The sequence below is a fragment of the Gopherus flavomarginatus genome, chromosome 12 (assembly GCF_025201925.1).
Source record: "Gopherus flavomarginatus isolate rGopFla2 chromosome 12, rGopFla2.mat.asm, whole genome shotgun sequence".
NCBI classification, from domain to species: domain Eukaryota; kingdom Metazoa; phylum Chordata; order Testudines; family Testudinidae; genus Gopherus; species Gopherus flavomarginatus.
Window position 1 is genome coordinate 50,145,734 of NC_066628.1, and position 13,211 is coordinate 50,158,944.

Genomic DNA, 13,211 nt, shown 5'->3' on the forward strand with positions numbered 1-13,211 from the left:
CACAGGCAGCACTAGCTCTGCGATCTAGCCCTTAAAAAAAAAGGGCAAACAGACAAACCATGAAGGCAGCCACCCCTTTCATGGGCACCATCTGGGCTTCCGGCCCCGATTTCTGATCTAGCCTCTGATGGAGCAAGGCAGGGAAGGACCCAGCTCCGCTGCAGGGCCTGTTCCCACAGGTTGTGGAGGTGTTTTCCCCTTTCTCCTTCCTCATGCTTTAGTAAGGACACAAGGCCTGAGAACAGGCATTGCTGCTGCAGAAGCCTCAGCACAGGCACTGGGGGGAGCTGAGATAGCCTCATGCTGAGAGGAGGGCAGAGAGGGGGTACTAGAGATCATTGTAACAAGCAAGCGGGGAGTGGGAGAGCTCAGCTAAGGCAGAGGTTTCTCACTGAGGAGCCTGAGCCAGGCTCTTCCAAAACGTACATTGAGCACTCACACCAGCAGCCTGGGGTGGAGGCAGCTGCTGACCAGAGCTTCCAGGAGCTGGTTCTGGTCCTGAGTTCTCAGCCAGTCACTTACGGACCTGCAAGGGTTCATCTCACAGGGGCCTGCAAGGCAGAGCCGAGTGACACACAGGGAAGTGGCTATGAGCATGGGAGGGGGCTTGGGGACTTGGAAAGTTTCTGCACTGGAACCATTCAAGTCACAGACCCTTCCCCCTTCAGCACAGAAAGCTGCCTGCAGCTTGGGTCTTGCAGGTCTCTGACACATGCTTAGGACAGTGGTAGGGGGCATGGGGCACCCTCCTCCACTTCTGTTTCCTCTTCCCTGTGGTTTCATGACAGACAGCTACAGGTAAGAGGGTGAGTGAGTGGTACCGGTTGCCTCTGCACAGGGGGTGTTGCATCTAACAGCCTAGTGTTCAAGCTTGAATAATACCTCACCGAGCTAAATAAAATCTAGACGCTGCACCATGAGGGCTGGGTGTAAAAACATTAGCAGCTGTTGCACTGATGGTCAGCAGGCCTGCCTGGGAGCAGCTGGCCCTTACGCTAGTTGTCTGCACCAGCCGAGCTAGCCAGCCCTGAGCAGCAGTTTGAAGGAGGACAAATGCTTTGCACACCACAGCTGTTCCACAGCCCAAGAATTGCTGCAGGCCAAAAAAAGGGAAGGGACCAAGGCTTAGCCCCTCACTGCCCTCGGCAGCTCTAAACAGCAGAGTGGGGTCTGCAAGCCTTGGCTGTGTCTACACTGCATGGAGGCCTTAGCCTGCCAGCCCAGCTCCGCAGACAGGTGTTAATAGGGCTCCTCCTAGCAGAAGCTGAGTAGGCCTGACCCGCCCTGTCCACACCACCATGAGTAGTGCACTAGCATGAGTCTGTGGGCCCAGGCTGGCAGCCTTGGGCTCAGGTGCCCTGCTGACATCCTTTTAGAGGGCTGAGGTGAGGGTTACACCTCCTCGGCCTGTATCTTGCTCTGTGTAGGAGACAGGTGCGAGAGGCTGGGGCTATACTGAGTGCTGCTGCTTTCCCACTCTTAGAATGGCAGCAGGCTGTGGGATCAGCATGTTCCCCCACTAACGCTGATCTTTCTGCGCTGGGAGAGCTGAACGGGGCGGGAGGGTACAGGCTGGGAACGCAGGGCCGCGAGTGCTGTTCTACCTCCACACCTGCCATGAGCAGAGTGAACGAAGGGTAACAGAGTTTGACCCTGTCACTGTGCTGATTACACAGGCTTTACAGGAGAGACCATCAAAACACCAGCTTTAGCCCTCGGCTTCCAAGCAGCAGTAGCAGGTTTAAACAAACGCAGCCTAAACAAAGTTCTGGAAAGAGACTTGCGGACAAGGAGGCTACAGTGGGTCGGATACAGCAATGCAGGCAGGAGGTGCTTGCTGGCTCCAGCAATCCCAGAGATCAGCTGATGAAGGGAGCTGACCTGTCGTTGGTCACTGTTGGTTTCAGCTGGATGTTGGCAAAAGGATTTCTGCAGAGAGAAAGGCAGGCACAAGTCAGTGGGGGAGGAGTGTATCCCCTGAGCAGCACAGCTAGTACAATGGACAACAGGAAAGCAAGAGACAACCAGGTGAGAGAGACACAGCTTTCTCTTGGCCACGTTAGCTCTGAGAGCAGCAAACGCTGCAGCGGGGGAACAGCCACTTTGCTTTTAGTGTATTCAAGACCTGACCTAACCATACGCACTGTGAGAGCAGAACATACCTTACTTCAGAGTCATGGCAGGGTCTTTCTGCCTCACCTCACTCACCCACCCACCAGGTGACACTTCTTTAAGAAATGGGTGAATTGATTTACTCTGCTTCCTCATGAAAAAACACCCTTAGTGCTAACTGTACAGCACTGGATTGTCTCAGCAATTTTTAGCACTGGGGGGTTGTACTTGGGCAAGGGAAGCTCCTCTTAGAATTTAGAGAGACAGAGAAGGTATGAGGTTATCTGGGGAGTGCAGGATTAGTTCCTATGATTCTACTTCTACTTGTCCAGGCTATTTTTAAAATCCCAAAGGAATGGGCTTCCCTCAGTTCCCTGGAATCTGAAGAAGTGGTTTCAAACACCAACCAACTACTTCCATGGATCTGCATTAGGATCAGGACTCCTGGAAGTACAGACCCATGTTCCTTAAATGAAGAAACTGAGGGATTACAATGACAAGGTACCTGATCTCAGGTAGCTGAGATAGCAGAGAGGAAATCGAGGAGTCTGTCTGCACCACAGCTAGTTAACACTACAAACAGGACGGACTCTCCCAGGGCAGTCAGAGCTCAACTAAGCCTCGCTGCAGGAGGAAGGACGGTGATTTCCACCCAAACAAGCCAGCTGGAGGAAGCTTACTGATTTATCTTGGCATGTGCTCTGAGGGAGTTTCACATCAGCTGGGCTGAGCGTGCAGCTGGGCTGAGATTTGCAAGGGCAGGTGGCATGAAAGGACACAGATGAATTTGATCAGACCAAACATTTAAACAAATATTCCAGTTACAGTCCTTCAGCCACACGAAAGAAACACAGCTTAGTTAACACTTCAAAGACAGACACGCTGTGTACTACATCTTATACACACACCTGGCTGGTCAATGCATGTTCATGATACTGATTTATTAACCCCTGGCACTTGTATTGGCCTTGCAACTGCTTGATAACCAAGCAGGGTGCTCATGCCCTTAGCAGGCCTCCTGTTGCTGGGTCAGCAGAAGCTGGAGCTCTGGAGACCTCCCTCCCACCCACCTGGGACTTTCAGCTCACTCCCCTAACTGCATCAGCACTGGGCACAGCCTGCATAGGCCGAGGAGTCTGTGCAGAGCACCGGGGAGGGGGGCCAGCAAAAGACAGATGGCCCTTAGCCTGGGCCACTTTCCCCCGGATGGCTCCTCAGCCTGGCCAGAACTGGGAAAGAGCACAGGAGATTAATAAAGCAAAATACAGATTGGCTCTGAAAACAGCAGCACAAAAATCCCCTCAAGGAAGAAGAAGAGTCCTCTGGGCCCCAGCTGCCCCACCCCAGGGCTTTTGTCTGTTACTGCCCTGGAGCCAGTCAGTATTTGTAGAGCGCACAGGGGTTCTTCCTACACCACATTACAGACAACAGCTCTGCAGACAGACAGCATCAAACACATTCTCCTGCCAGGCTCAGAGGACAGAGTCATGGCTAGGTAGGATCTGTCAGAAAGGCACCTAGCTGACCCCCCCACACCCAAGGAATGGAAAGAACAGCTGCACCTCCTGCCCAGGAGATGCTGACCTCAAGTGACCCCCTCCACCTGGCTTCATACCTCCTCCTGTCCCCCTAAAGGCAGGGCCACTCAGGCTAATCCATTAGACCCTCCACCAAGAGGAGGGGCTGCACCCCTACTTTATTACACCCTTTTGCTTCCAACCCCTTTGGCACCAGTTTGGGGGTGGGGGGAATCAAAGAGACAGGCAGGACTAAAGCATAGCTGGCTGGGGGTGGAGGACAACATACAGCTCAGGCGGGGGGGAGGGGGGGAGATGGAGAGAAGCTGCTGCAATGCAGACTCTTGGGCTGCTTCCCATGCCTTGTGGCAGCTCTCCTTGGGTATGTGCAGGGCTGCTAAAGGCCAGCAGGTTTGGGATACACTTTAGGACAAATGTCAGGACAGTTCCAAGGGGCTGTTTGCATGCAGGTGCATCCCCCCCACCCCTCCTCTAACCAGCTCTGTCCTGTTGCTTGGTCCAGACCAGGGCTCTGCTCCCTTCCAGTAGCTAGCTCCCGCCATCCCTTCCACCCTACCCATTGACCGGTCCCCCTCTCTTAGGCCACAGGCCAAGGTGATCTCTCCCTACCCTTCCCCCCAGGCTTCAGAGCCTGACTGGGAATGTCTACTCAGCTAGTTTTAGGGCCATAGCACGAGCCTGCAGCTGTACACCTGGGTGCGAAGAAACGCTGCTATGCAGTCCCCATCTCCCACCCCCGCCCATGGTGTAGATGTACCCGTATACGCTGCTGAGGGTCTTGGCCAGAGATCCCATTCTTGTTTGACAGTCAGGCTGGGTGAGGCAAACATGGGAGGAAAAGCACAAGTGAAGTTAAAACTTAGCCTAAAATTGAACTGTGCCAACAATTACTTGAAGGGATCATTTGCTCCTTAGCAATCTCATAGCACTGCTGGAAGGGTGACATGGTGAGGCACCCAGGAGCAGTGTCTCATTAGGGCACAGAGACCGCCCAGCAGGGAGCCACAAGAGATGTTCCTGGTGGAGGGAGAGGGATCTTTAAGGACCTTACTTTTGGAGGACCTGAATGTTTAGTTGCTCTCTCTGAACTGCAACCCCTCTCAGCTCTGAGGGCCCCACTTCCATGCCCAGTGGCTCTGGCTGCAAACAAGGAGCCTTGGAGGGTCCCATCAAGGTCTTGCTCAGTAACACTCCCAGCCTGGCTGCAAAGCAAGAGCTGGAGCCTTTTTGTGGTGCTGCTTCTCTGCTCCTCACCCCCTTCTAAATCCAGTGCTCCAGGGTGGTCAGTCTTCCACTCCCCCCCCCCATACGCTCAGCAGCTTCGGCAGCCCCGTGTCTTGAAACATTAGGTCTAGCAAAATGTAACCTAGGGAGAAGCATCCCAAATGGTCCCCGTAGGGGTCAGATGGGCTGGAGAGTGTGCACGCATGCGGATGGGGTGGGGTGAGGGGGAGTTTGAGGAAATCAGGGACAGTAGTTTGATTAAGGATGAAAAATACTGTGAGGAGGGATGGGGGCATTAGGAGCAGGGATCTGGCCCCCCTTTTCTCACTGTGGTTCTCTGGATTATCCCCACACTCACGAAGCAAACACGAGTGGCTGCCCCACTGCTCCCTGGGCCCGAGAGCAGGGTAAAGGCCTTGCTGGCCAACAAACCTACTAGGATGAAGCCTCTGTTTAAAATCCAGCACTTCAGCCCCCAGCACCAACCTAGGAAGAGTGGCTCAGCCTTCCAGCAGTGCTATGGGAAGGGTAATCGCTCCTCCCCAAGGCCCAGCTCCCTGAGGCAGCACCAACTCTTCTTTAAATCGTAGCTTGGTTTCCAGCAAGATTAACTCAGTTTTCAAGCCAAAGTGATTAGTTTCCCCACCTAATTTATGCAGATTCTCAGGTTGCTTTTTCCATAGGGTGCCTGGAGAATTGATGTCACATGAAAGGAATGAAAAGGTGACAATGACTCACCAGGGATTATTTAACCATCTTTGTTCTAGCACAGCAGAGAGGTGGATCAGAGCCTGCAGCAGCACCCCCAAATCTCACTCAAAACATCTTCAGGATTGAGGGGGGTGCAAAAAGGTATTGGGGGAGGCTGGAGCTCCTGGAAGTAGGTAAAACCATCAGGTGCTAGGCAAGGAAAGCTCCCCTCCCCCTAAGCCGATGCTGCTCACTGCTACCCTCCCCCAATACTACAGCCCTTGGTGACTGCTGAACAAAGGCCGGCCAGCCAGCCATAGGGAACCAGATGGAGCCTACCAAACTAACGGTCACTGTACCAAAGCCCATGTTGACTCACGGCTCTGCAGCACGGAGGGCAATGGACTTTAACTATCACCACCCCAAAACCAGCTGTTACTGAAATAGCGATAACGTAGGTTTTCTATCCCTACGTGCCAGAAGACCAGGAAAAGACTCTGCAAAATGGCAATGAAGTGCCAGTCAGCGGAGGTGTGTATGATGCGGTGAACATCACCGTGACCTAGCGATAGCAGCAGATGCTGAGACTCACTGAAGCCCTAAAGCCAAGGTGGGTCGTTATTTCAAGGGGAGAATTCTAAAAGCAGGAATAGGCCGAAGATGCTCATTGCCCAGCCATGGAAGCATGAAACCAGAAGGCTGCACACACTCTGCCCCAGCAGAGTGGGAGGGAGGGAGGGGGTGGAGACGGGGCAGGCGCTATGCATCGAGCCGTGCAGATACAGGTGTGGCTAGAGAGATGGGCACATTGAGGCTTATACAGAACAGTGTAGGAAGAGGAATCCATTGCAGGAGCCCCAGGAACGCAGAGAAGCTTCCACCAATGGGTTTAGGTGCAAGCGAGTGATTGAGCCCAATTAGGAGCTGTGCTCTGAACTGACTGGCATTGCCTGGTGATGGACATTAGCGAAAGACAAGACAGTGCCCATTCGCTTGGATTGATGGTCACAGTAAGCAGATCAATGACCCAGTTTGCTCCCTCCCTCATCCGTTCACTAGCACAGTGCTGAGCCCCCAGCTTCTGACCAGTCAGTACATAGCACTGCAATAGTGAGGGGTTTGGCACATAAAACTGAACTTACTAACTAGTCAGGGACATCAAAACCTGGCCACTTCCACATCGGGGCTGTAAGGGAAACAAAAGGCAGTTTGTAGGACATGTTTAATACGCGCTCAGCAGCCTTAGTGAGAACTAAAAAGGGTATTTGTTTAGAGAAGCTAGGCTGGGAGCTGGCTGCTCCCCTGGGATTTGCTCCACTACCAGGAGAGGTCACCGGCTGGGTCACCTGCTTCTTCAGACACAGGATGCAAAAACGGAAAAGTTGTATATTAATACTTATCACTTATACAGCACTTAAAACACAAACTCTTCCTCATCACAACCCCCTTGTGAAGATTGCAATGAAGGACAAACCCAGTTAGATCCACTATATGCCAGTCATGGGAAAGATACCCTGCAGCATTCCCACCCTGCCCCAGACTCCTCTCAGAACTCTCACTTCCCCTTCATACAAATTTGCAGCGGGGAAAAAAAGACAAGACCCATTTACTTTCAGTTAACAGCATTCAAACCTCCTGAGTGACACCCAAATACAGTTTGGAAAGAGCTGCATTTGGTTTTGTGCTATTACTCACAAGCCATATTGCAAAGCAACTAATTCTAGGTTTATCCTGTACTGGAGAGCAGCAAGTCATTCACCTGCAACAGCGAGCCCTTCCAGACAAATCAAGACACTGGCTGAGTGTGGGGACTACGTATTTAAACACTATTGCAGCTGCTTCCATTCAGCAGTTGACTTTAATGCAAGTTGCCAGACCTGCAAACTGACCAGAGAAACTGGGTGAGGAGAAAGGTCATTTTCTGGCCCTCCAAGATCATGGGGAATGGAAAAAAGAATATGGCAGAGGCAGTCTGGTGACTGGTCAGTGATAGAGGCATGAAAGTTGAAAAAACCACCAGGGTCCAACTCAATGCAATAAATAAAACTTTTATTCACACAATAACTCAGTACAGGGCACATTTCTCTTCAGCTTTTAAAAAAGGTTTTCAGCACTTGACAATCTTCATACAAGGTTTGCTAATTTTCTACATTCATTTAGCATGGAATATCCTGGATTGAAAATTTTTAGCAAAATTATGACATCAACGCAGGAGGTTCTTATTACATATGCCCATGGTCTAACAAACAAAACCCTTTTCTGTGTGTGGTGTGTGTGTATTGCCAGCAATGTCCTAGTAAACAGGCATGTCAAAAGTTTTAAAATCACGTCAGACAGAGGAAGTGTGTACAGCTTTGCAATGAAGACTTTCACCGGAACTGAAAAGGTTAAGTCTGTACTCTGGCTGTGGGCCACTTACTGACTTCTCCGCACTCAGTGATTGAAGAAGCAATACCAGTAGCCATTAATTCCAATCCTACTGTGTTTGTCTCTAAAGTTATCAAGACACACAAAGAAGATTGACATGATTTAGGAAGTTAAACACTGGGATTCTTCTCCCCTCCAGCCACCCTCCCATGATAAACCAAACCAAAACAGGTTTTTTTTAAAGTCCAATTTCAAAATGCAAGAAAGTCTTTGGATTGCTCTGGCAAACTGCATAACACCATGATTTATCCCCCAGAGCATGAACGTGAGGTAACAATACCTGGCTACAAAATATACAACAAAAGAATGAACGAACCTTCCAACAATGCTGCTTGAGTCAGCCCTGGTGGTTTCATTAGCTGGAGCAGAGGAACTGTCCAACCCCCACCAAGAACCAACCATTTCTCTCCGAGGCCTGAACCTCTGCATTATCCACTTCTCTTACAGCAACCGTGTTAAGTTTGGTTGAATTAAAGTGGATGCCACCCAGAGAGGGAAGTGACCAAAGCTCTCTAGTGTCTATTCCTGCCTTCCCCTTAGAAACAGGAAATTGGCATCTGAATGAAGTGGAAAGGAGAGTTGAAGTAACAGTATGTATACCATAGGCCATGCATATTTGTTCAATATAGGAAATGGTTTCTTCCATTTTGTCAGTACGATGTGGCTCATGTTAAGCCTCAAAAAAGGGATAGTGCATATTTGAACATTCACAAAGTACAAAAACTGGATCCGCGCGGTAACTGTAAACTGCATCCAGGCTGCTCCAGAAATTAGCACGCACTGTTTGGCAGTTTCTGCTCTGAAAGACTTCACAAAACAAGGGCATTGTAAACATCGGGGGGCTGGGGGGGGAAGGTAGCAGCACCATGGTTTCCTTGGATGATCACAAGAGTTAAAAATCCAAACTAAGAAGTATAAAAGGAGAAAAGAAAAAAAGAGGGAAAGAAGCAGAATGCTCTTCAAAGCAGCAGTTGCCATTTCTAGTCAGGTGTCCTCACACAGTTGATACCAAAGTGCCATTGCCACTGTGGAATAGAAAGCACAGGAAGACTGCCAGACTGCATTTCACCGCAAAGAGCATCAGATGGACAACACCACACTTATGGCAATGCAGTATCCCTTTGCTGGAGCTCAGGGTAGTCCTCTGTGCCCTGCTTTACCCCACAACTTCCCTAGAGCAGCTGGGGGGAACACAGAGCACATTACGCTTTTGCTTAAAGCAAACCATCTCGAGCCCTCGGAGCAACTCCTGCAGTTGCTCCATGCGTGACTCCTCTGGCTGTCCCCCAGTGAGGGAGAGGAACCACTGCAGCCCTGGCATTCGGGTTCAGATCCTGTTCATCACAACTGGTTGCCATTTCACTCACAATGTGGCAAAGAAGTGGGAGGTTTCTTCTCTCTATTTTTAAAATATTTCAGCTCCTCCCACCAACGCAGGGCTCAAACTAACAAACCCCTACCCCTGGGCGAGAGGCTGCTTTCCCTCTACTCAACGGAGAGTGTTCTGAACGCAGGCAGCAGGGCCTGCATTTTGGAGACAGACCTGCCCATTCTGTTATACTTTGGGCTGAAAGCGGAGTGAGTTTCCAGAGGGGAAGTACCAAGAGAAAAATACTCTAGGAATGTCCAGAAAGGCTGGCCCAGTTTGAACCGGTGGAATGAGACATTGGCTGTGCTGATGTTCCCTTCAGATTAGCCTGCTTTTGAGAAATGAGAACCGCTCATCTGATCCAGAGTCTGAGCCAAGTAGTGACCCTTGGAGAGGCCACAGCTGTCCTTGGAACAGGCAGACACAAGCTAGATACGTTTTGACTCTTCTCCTAGGAGACTCATGGTTGCCCCACATAATGACAAATTCAGATTTATCAATACCTAAATTATCTAACCCCATCATTAACTCTGTTTACGTCTAAACGGCCACATCTAGCATCGCCTGCTTGCACAGCTTGAGTGCCAGTGTAGGGCTACCTCCCAGAATGCATCCTGCCAAGGGATACTGCAGCGTTGTTTACTATACCCAGCGCTCTGAACATTACCATTCACTTTATTGAACACGATGTGAAAGAGAGGCTTACCTGCTTCCAGCTCTCGTCCCATAGTCCTCAAGGCCCTAAGGGAGAGAAAGATAAACCAACCATGAGACGGCAGAGACACAGGCTTTGCCATTAGATGGCACTGGAAGGACACAAGAACAGAAGCAAATGCACTGGGCCCCAGTGGCTTTCAGGCTCAGAGCCGAAGCATCTGGGTATTAAAAAGTGGATAGTGATGAAGGTGATTTAAATGGGGTTTAATGCAGCATGGAGTAAAGTGACACTTGTCTCTGCAGAGCATGTGACTTTACACAACAAGGCGGGTTACAGCAAAGGAAGAAAGACTCTAGCTCCTGCCATCCGGCTCCACCTTGCTACAGAGATCCCGTAACTATCAAGGAGCATCACACGCACTTTGAAAGGGACAAAATAAGTCAGGCACACACTGGTGAAATGGTCTGTGAAAAGGGTGTTTCTTGTAACTGAATCCCACCAGAAATTGCAGCGCTCTGGGCTGGCGGCGGCTTGGACTGGTACTGAATAGCACTATGCTGTGGGTGGCCGGAGGAGGAGGCCAGAAAGGGCAGCCTTCTGTGGAGCAGATGGACGTGGCACTCTAGTGCAGGGCACCCTGGACGTTCGTCCCTGAGCCAGGATCTGTGCGGAGGGAGAAGGGGGCCAGCAAGGGAGACTACAGTAGCTCTCTTTTTGGTGAGCAATACTGGGTTATAAGACCAATGAGTCCTGCACCCGCTATCCAGGTTCCTGGGATCCAAGGAGCAGGCTCTAGCCAGTCCAGGAAGAGATTATTTTTGATACAAATATCTGTCCTCGCCAAACACCCCTGCAGAGAGCCAGTTCCTCGTTCAGCTCATCTGGCTTCAACTAGCAAGAAGTGAGACTGTTTCCCTCCCCCCCCATACACACACACACTGCTTCAGCTGCAGGCACAGAAGTGGGGCTCTATTTCCCAGCTTGGGCATAGCTTTTCAGAAGCTCCTTGTGGAGTGGCCAGGAGCTAAAATGCCAGCCCATGCTCAATGCCTCAAGAAGGGGCAGACTGCTGACTTGGGGAGCTTGGCCCATCCTGGGACTTACAGTCTGGCTGTGGCAGCTGGCACTGCATGGCCCCATGCTGGAACCAGTCCAAGCTCTATTTAACATCAATGCTCACTTTGCATCCATTCCAGCCGAGTAACAATGATTTTTTAGTCGGTTTGTGGGGTCTGCTGGGCACTTCAACGTCTGGGACCCACGGTAATTCGGACATGGCCCAGGAAGCCGGGGAGGGCAGTTCTGAACAGAGCTTGGTTCCCCCTGCTCCCCCCCCAAGTAAAAATCCTGCCTCACATCCCTGGCCTGAGGCAGCCATTCTACCTAGTTACCTCTTGTCTACAAATACCAACCCCAACTCCTCGCCCAGAGCTTCCCACTTCACAAGCCTACGTTGTCTCATGCTGCTCTGTCCAGCAGTAACAAAGGATCAACTTATTCATCTCAGGAGTCCTTTAAAGCTCATACATTAGCAAGGGGCTCTGATAACTGCTGGCCTTGACTGGGGCTGGGCTGGAGCCCCAGGAGCTTTCTCCATCTCAAAAAAAAATCTATGGGTGTGACCCGTGAGTAACTCATTTCTGGTGGGAGGCTCTCATGGAAGCAGCAAGTGTTGTCGATTGGGAGTTTATGCTGCCATTTTGTGCCATTCTGTGCGTCTCACCCATCTTCTCCAAGTCAGCCAATTGGCTCATCATCTTCTCCATCACTTTGGCTTTCCTCTCCTGCTATAGTTTTTGAAGGGAGAATTTTAGTTCCCCTCAGAGAAGGACCGGAAGGAGAGAGATCATGGAGCCCTGGGTAAGCTACGAAGAATCTGGCAAAAACAGCAAAGGCTGGTAAACCCCAATGGAAACATTGCTTTCATTTGGACTTACAGTTGACCTAGTGTAAGGCTTGTAGTGAGCAGATGGCAGTTGGCACAGGGCATGGGAGTATTCTTTAATTGCACAACCATAGGGCGTAGGGTAGTCCTATAAATAACGAACACAGGCCTGTTGGAGAGTAACCCTCACTCACTTGCAATAGGCCAATATCAAAGTAAAACATTGAAAACAGCATTAAAACCCTCCCAGAGCTCAGCACATCTACTTCCACTGTAAAAACTGCTTTGTGGCGCTGCAGCCAGGGCTCCACCGGCACCAGGGCCACAGACTCCAATACGCAACACCCTCATCCCACTCACACTGCACGTTACAGAAACTGGGGAAGGCCACTCTGTTCAGTATGGGGAGATACAGACACTGGTTGTCTCCCTGCATTCCCACAAGCTCTTCCCAGCTGACTGGCATTCCACATGCCCATCCTTTGATGGCACATCTGAACAGCCAACGAGAGCGAGCCAAGAGGTTGAGGCAGACACTGTTACCTAGAGCAGGAACATGGTCCTGGATTAATACCGCAGCCCCCAATGGCTACAGGAAGGAGTCTGGAGATCATTGTCTGATCCGCTACATTAAATGGCGATTCAACAGCCTGCGGCTGCCCAAGATGAAGGTAGGAGAGGCTGTGTTGGTGCTTTTGGGGGGTTTCTTTTTTTTAAACCCTCCCCCACGCACTTTCCACAAATGCAACCACTCCCCTTATTTAGTTAAGACCAGAAAAAAACTGAGGTAAAATTTTTTAAGAGGGCCTAAATGAGTTAGGAGCCTAAGCCCCATTTTGAAAAGTGACTTAGGCACCTAAACAGCTTTAAAAATCTGGCCAATGGCAGCCAAAGGTTCATCAAAAAATCAATAGGATTTAGGCTCCCAAGTCATTTATGAAAATGGGACTTGGCTTTTTTGAAAGTTTCACCCAGGGGTGTCTATTGCGAACGGAAATCATGCACAAGTCCTGCATCCTCAAGGGAAACACACACAACTGATCGACAGTGGCAACAGGCGCTAACCCAACAGCTTCACCCCCTACCCCCAAGTCACACGGCTGCTGTTAAAGCCATTTCTTACAGCATTCAAGGGCTGTTTGGTTTAACTCTCCCCTGCCAGCCCCCAATAATCCAGAATGCCTGCTCTCCAGGCAGCTCTCCCCCTGCAGGCAAGCTGCCCCGCAGCTGCCAGCAATGACACTGATTAACATGCACTCGCTCTCTGTATCCACAGGTTACCAATTCCCTCTGGGCTCCCAGCACCTC

General features: G+C 50.6%; 1 protein-coding gene across 4 annotated transcripts in view; it reads right to left on the minus strand.

Annotated features, from left to right (window-relative positions):
• Window positions 1-319: 319 nt before the first annotated feature.
• The window catches only part of BAIAP2 (BAR/IMD domain containing adaptor protein 2), an 85,399-nt gene continuing 72,507 nt past the window's right edge, over window positions 320-13,211 (minus strand). For 2 of the 4 annotated variants that reach the window (XM_050920755.1, XM_050920758.1), the window contains 2 exons: window positions 10,067-10,101; window positions 320-1,929 (listed from right to left, as the gene is read on the minus strand). In XM_050920755.1, the coding sequence (XP_050776712.1) occupies window positions 1,860-1,929; window positions 10,067-10,101 (105 nt within the window). In that variant the 3' untranslated portion in view covers window positions 320-1,859. Of the gene's footprint in view, window positions 1,930-6,706; window positions 6,751-7,596; window positions 9,017-10,066; window positions 10,102-13,211 lie in introns of those variants that run through there. The other 2 variants (XM_050920757.1, XM_050920756.1) reach the window with 2 other exon arrangements.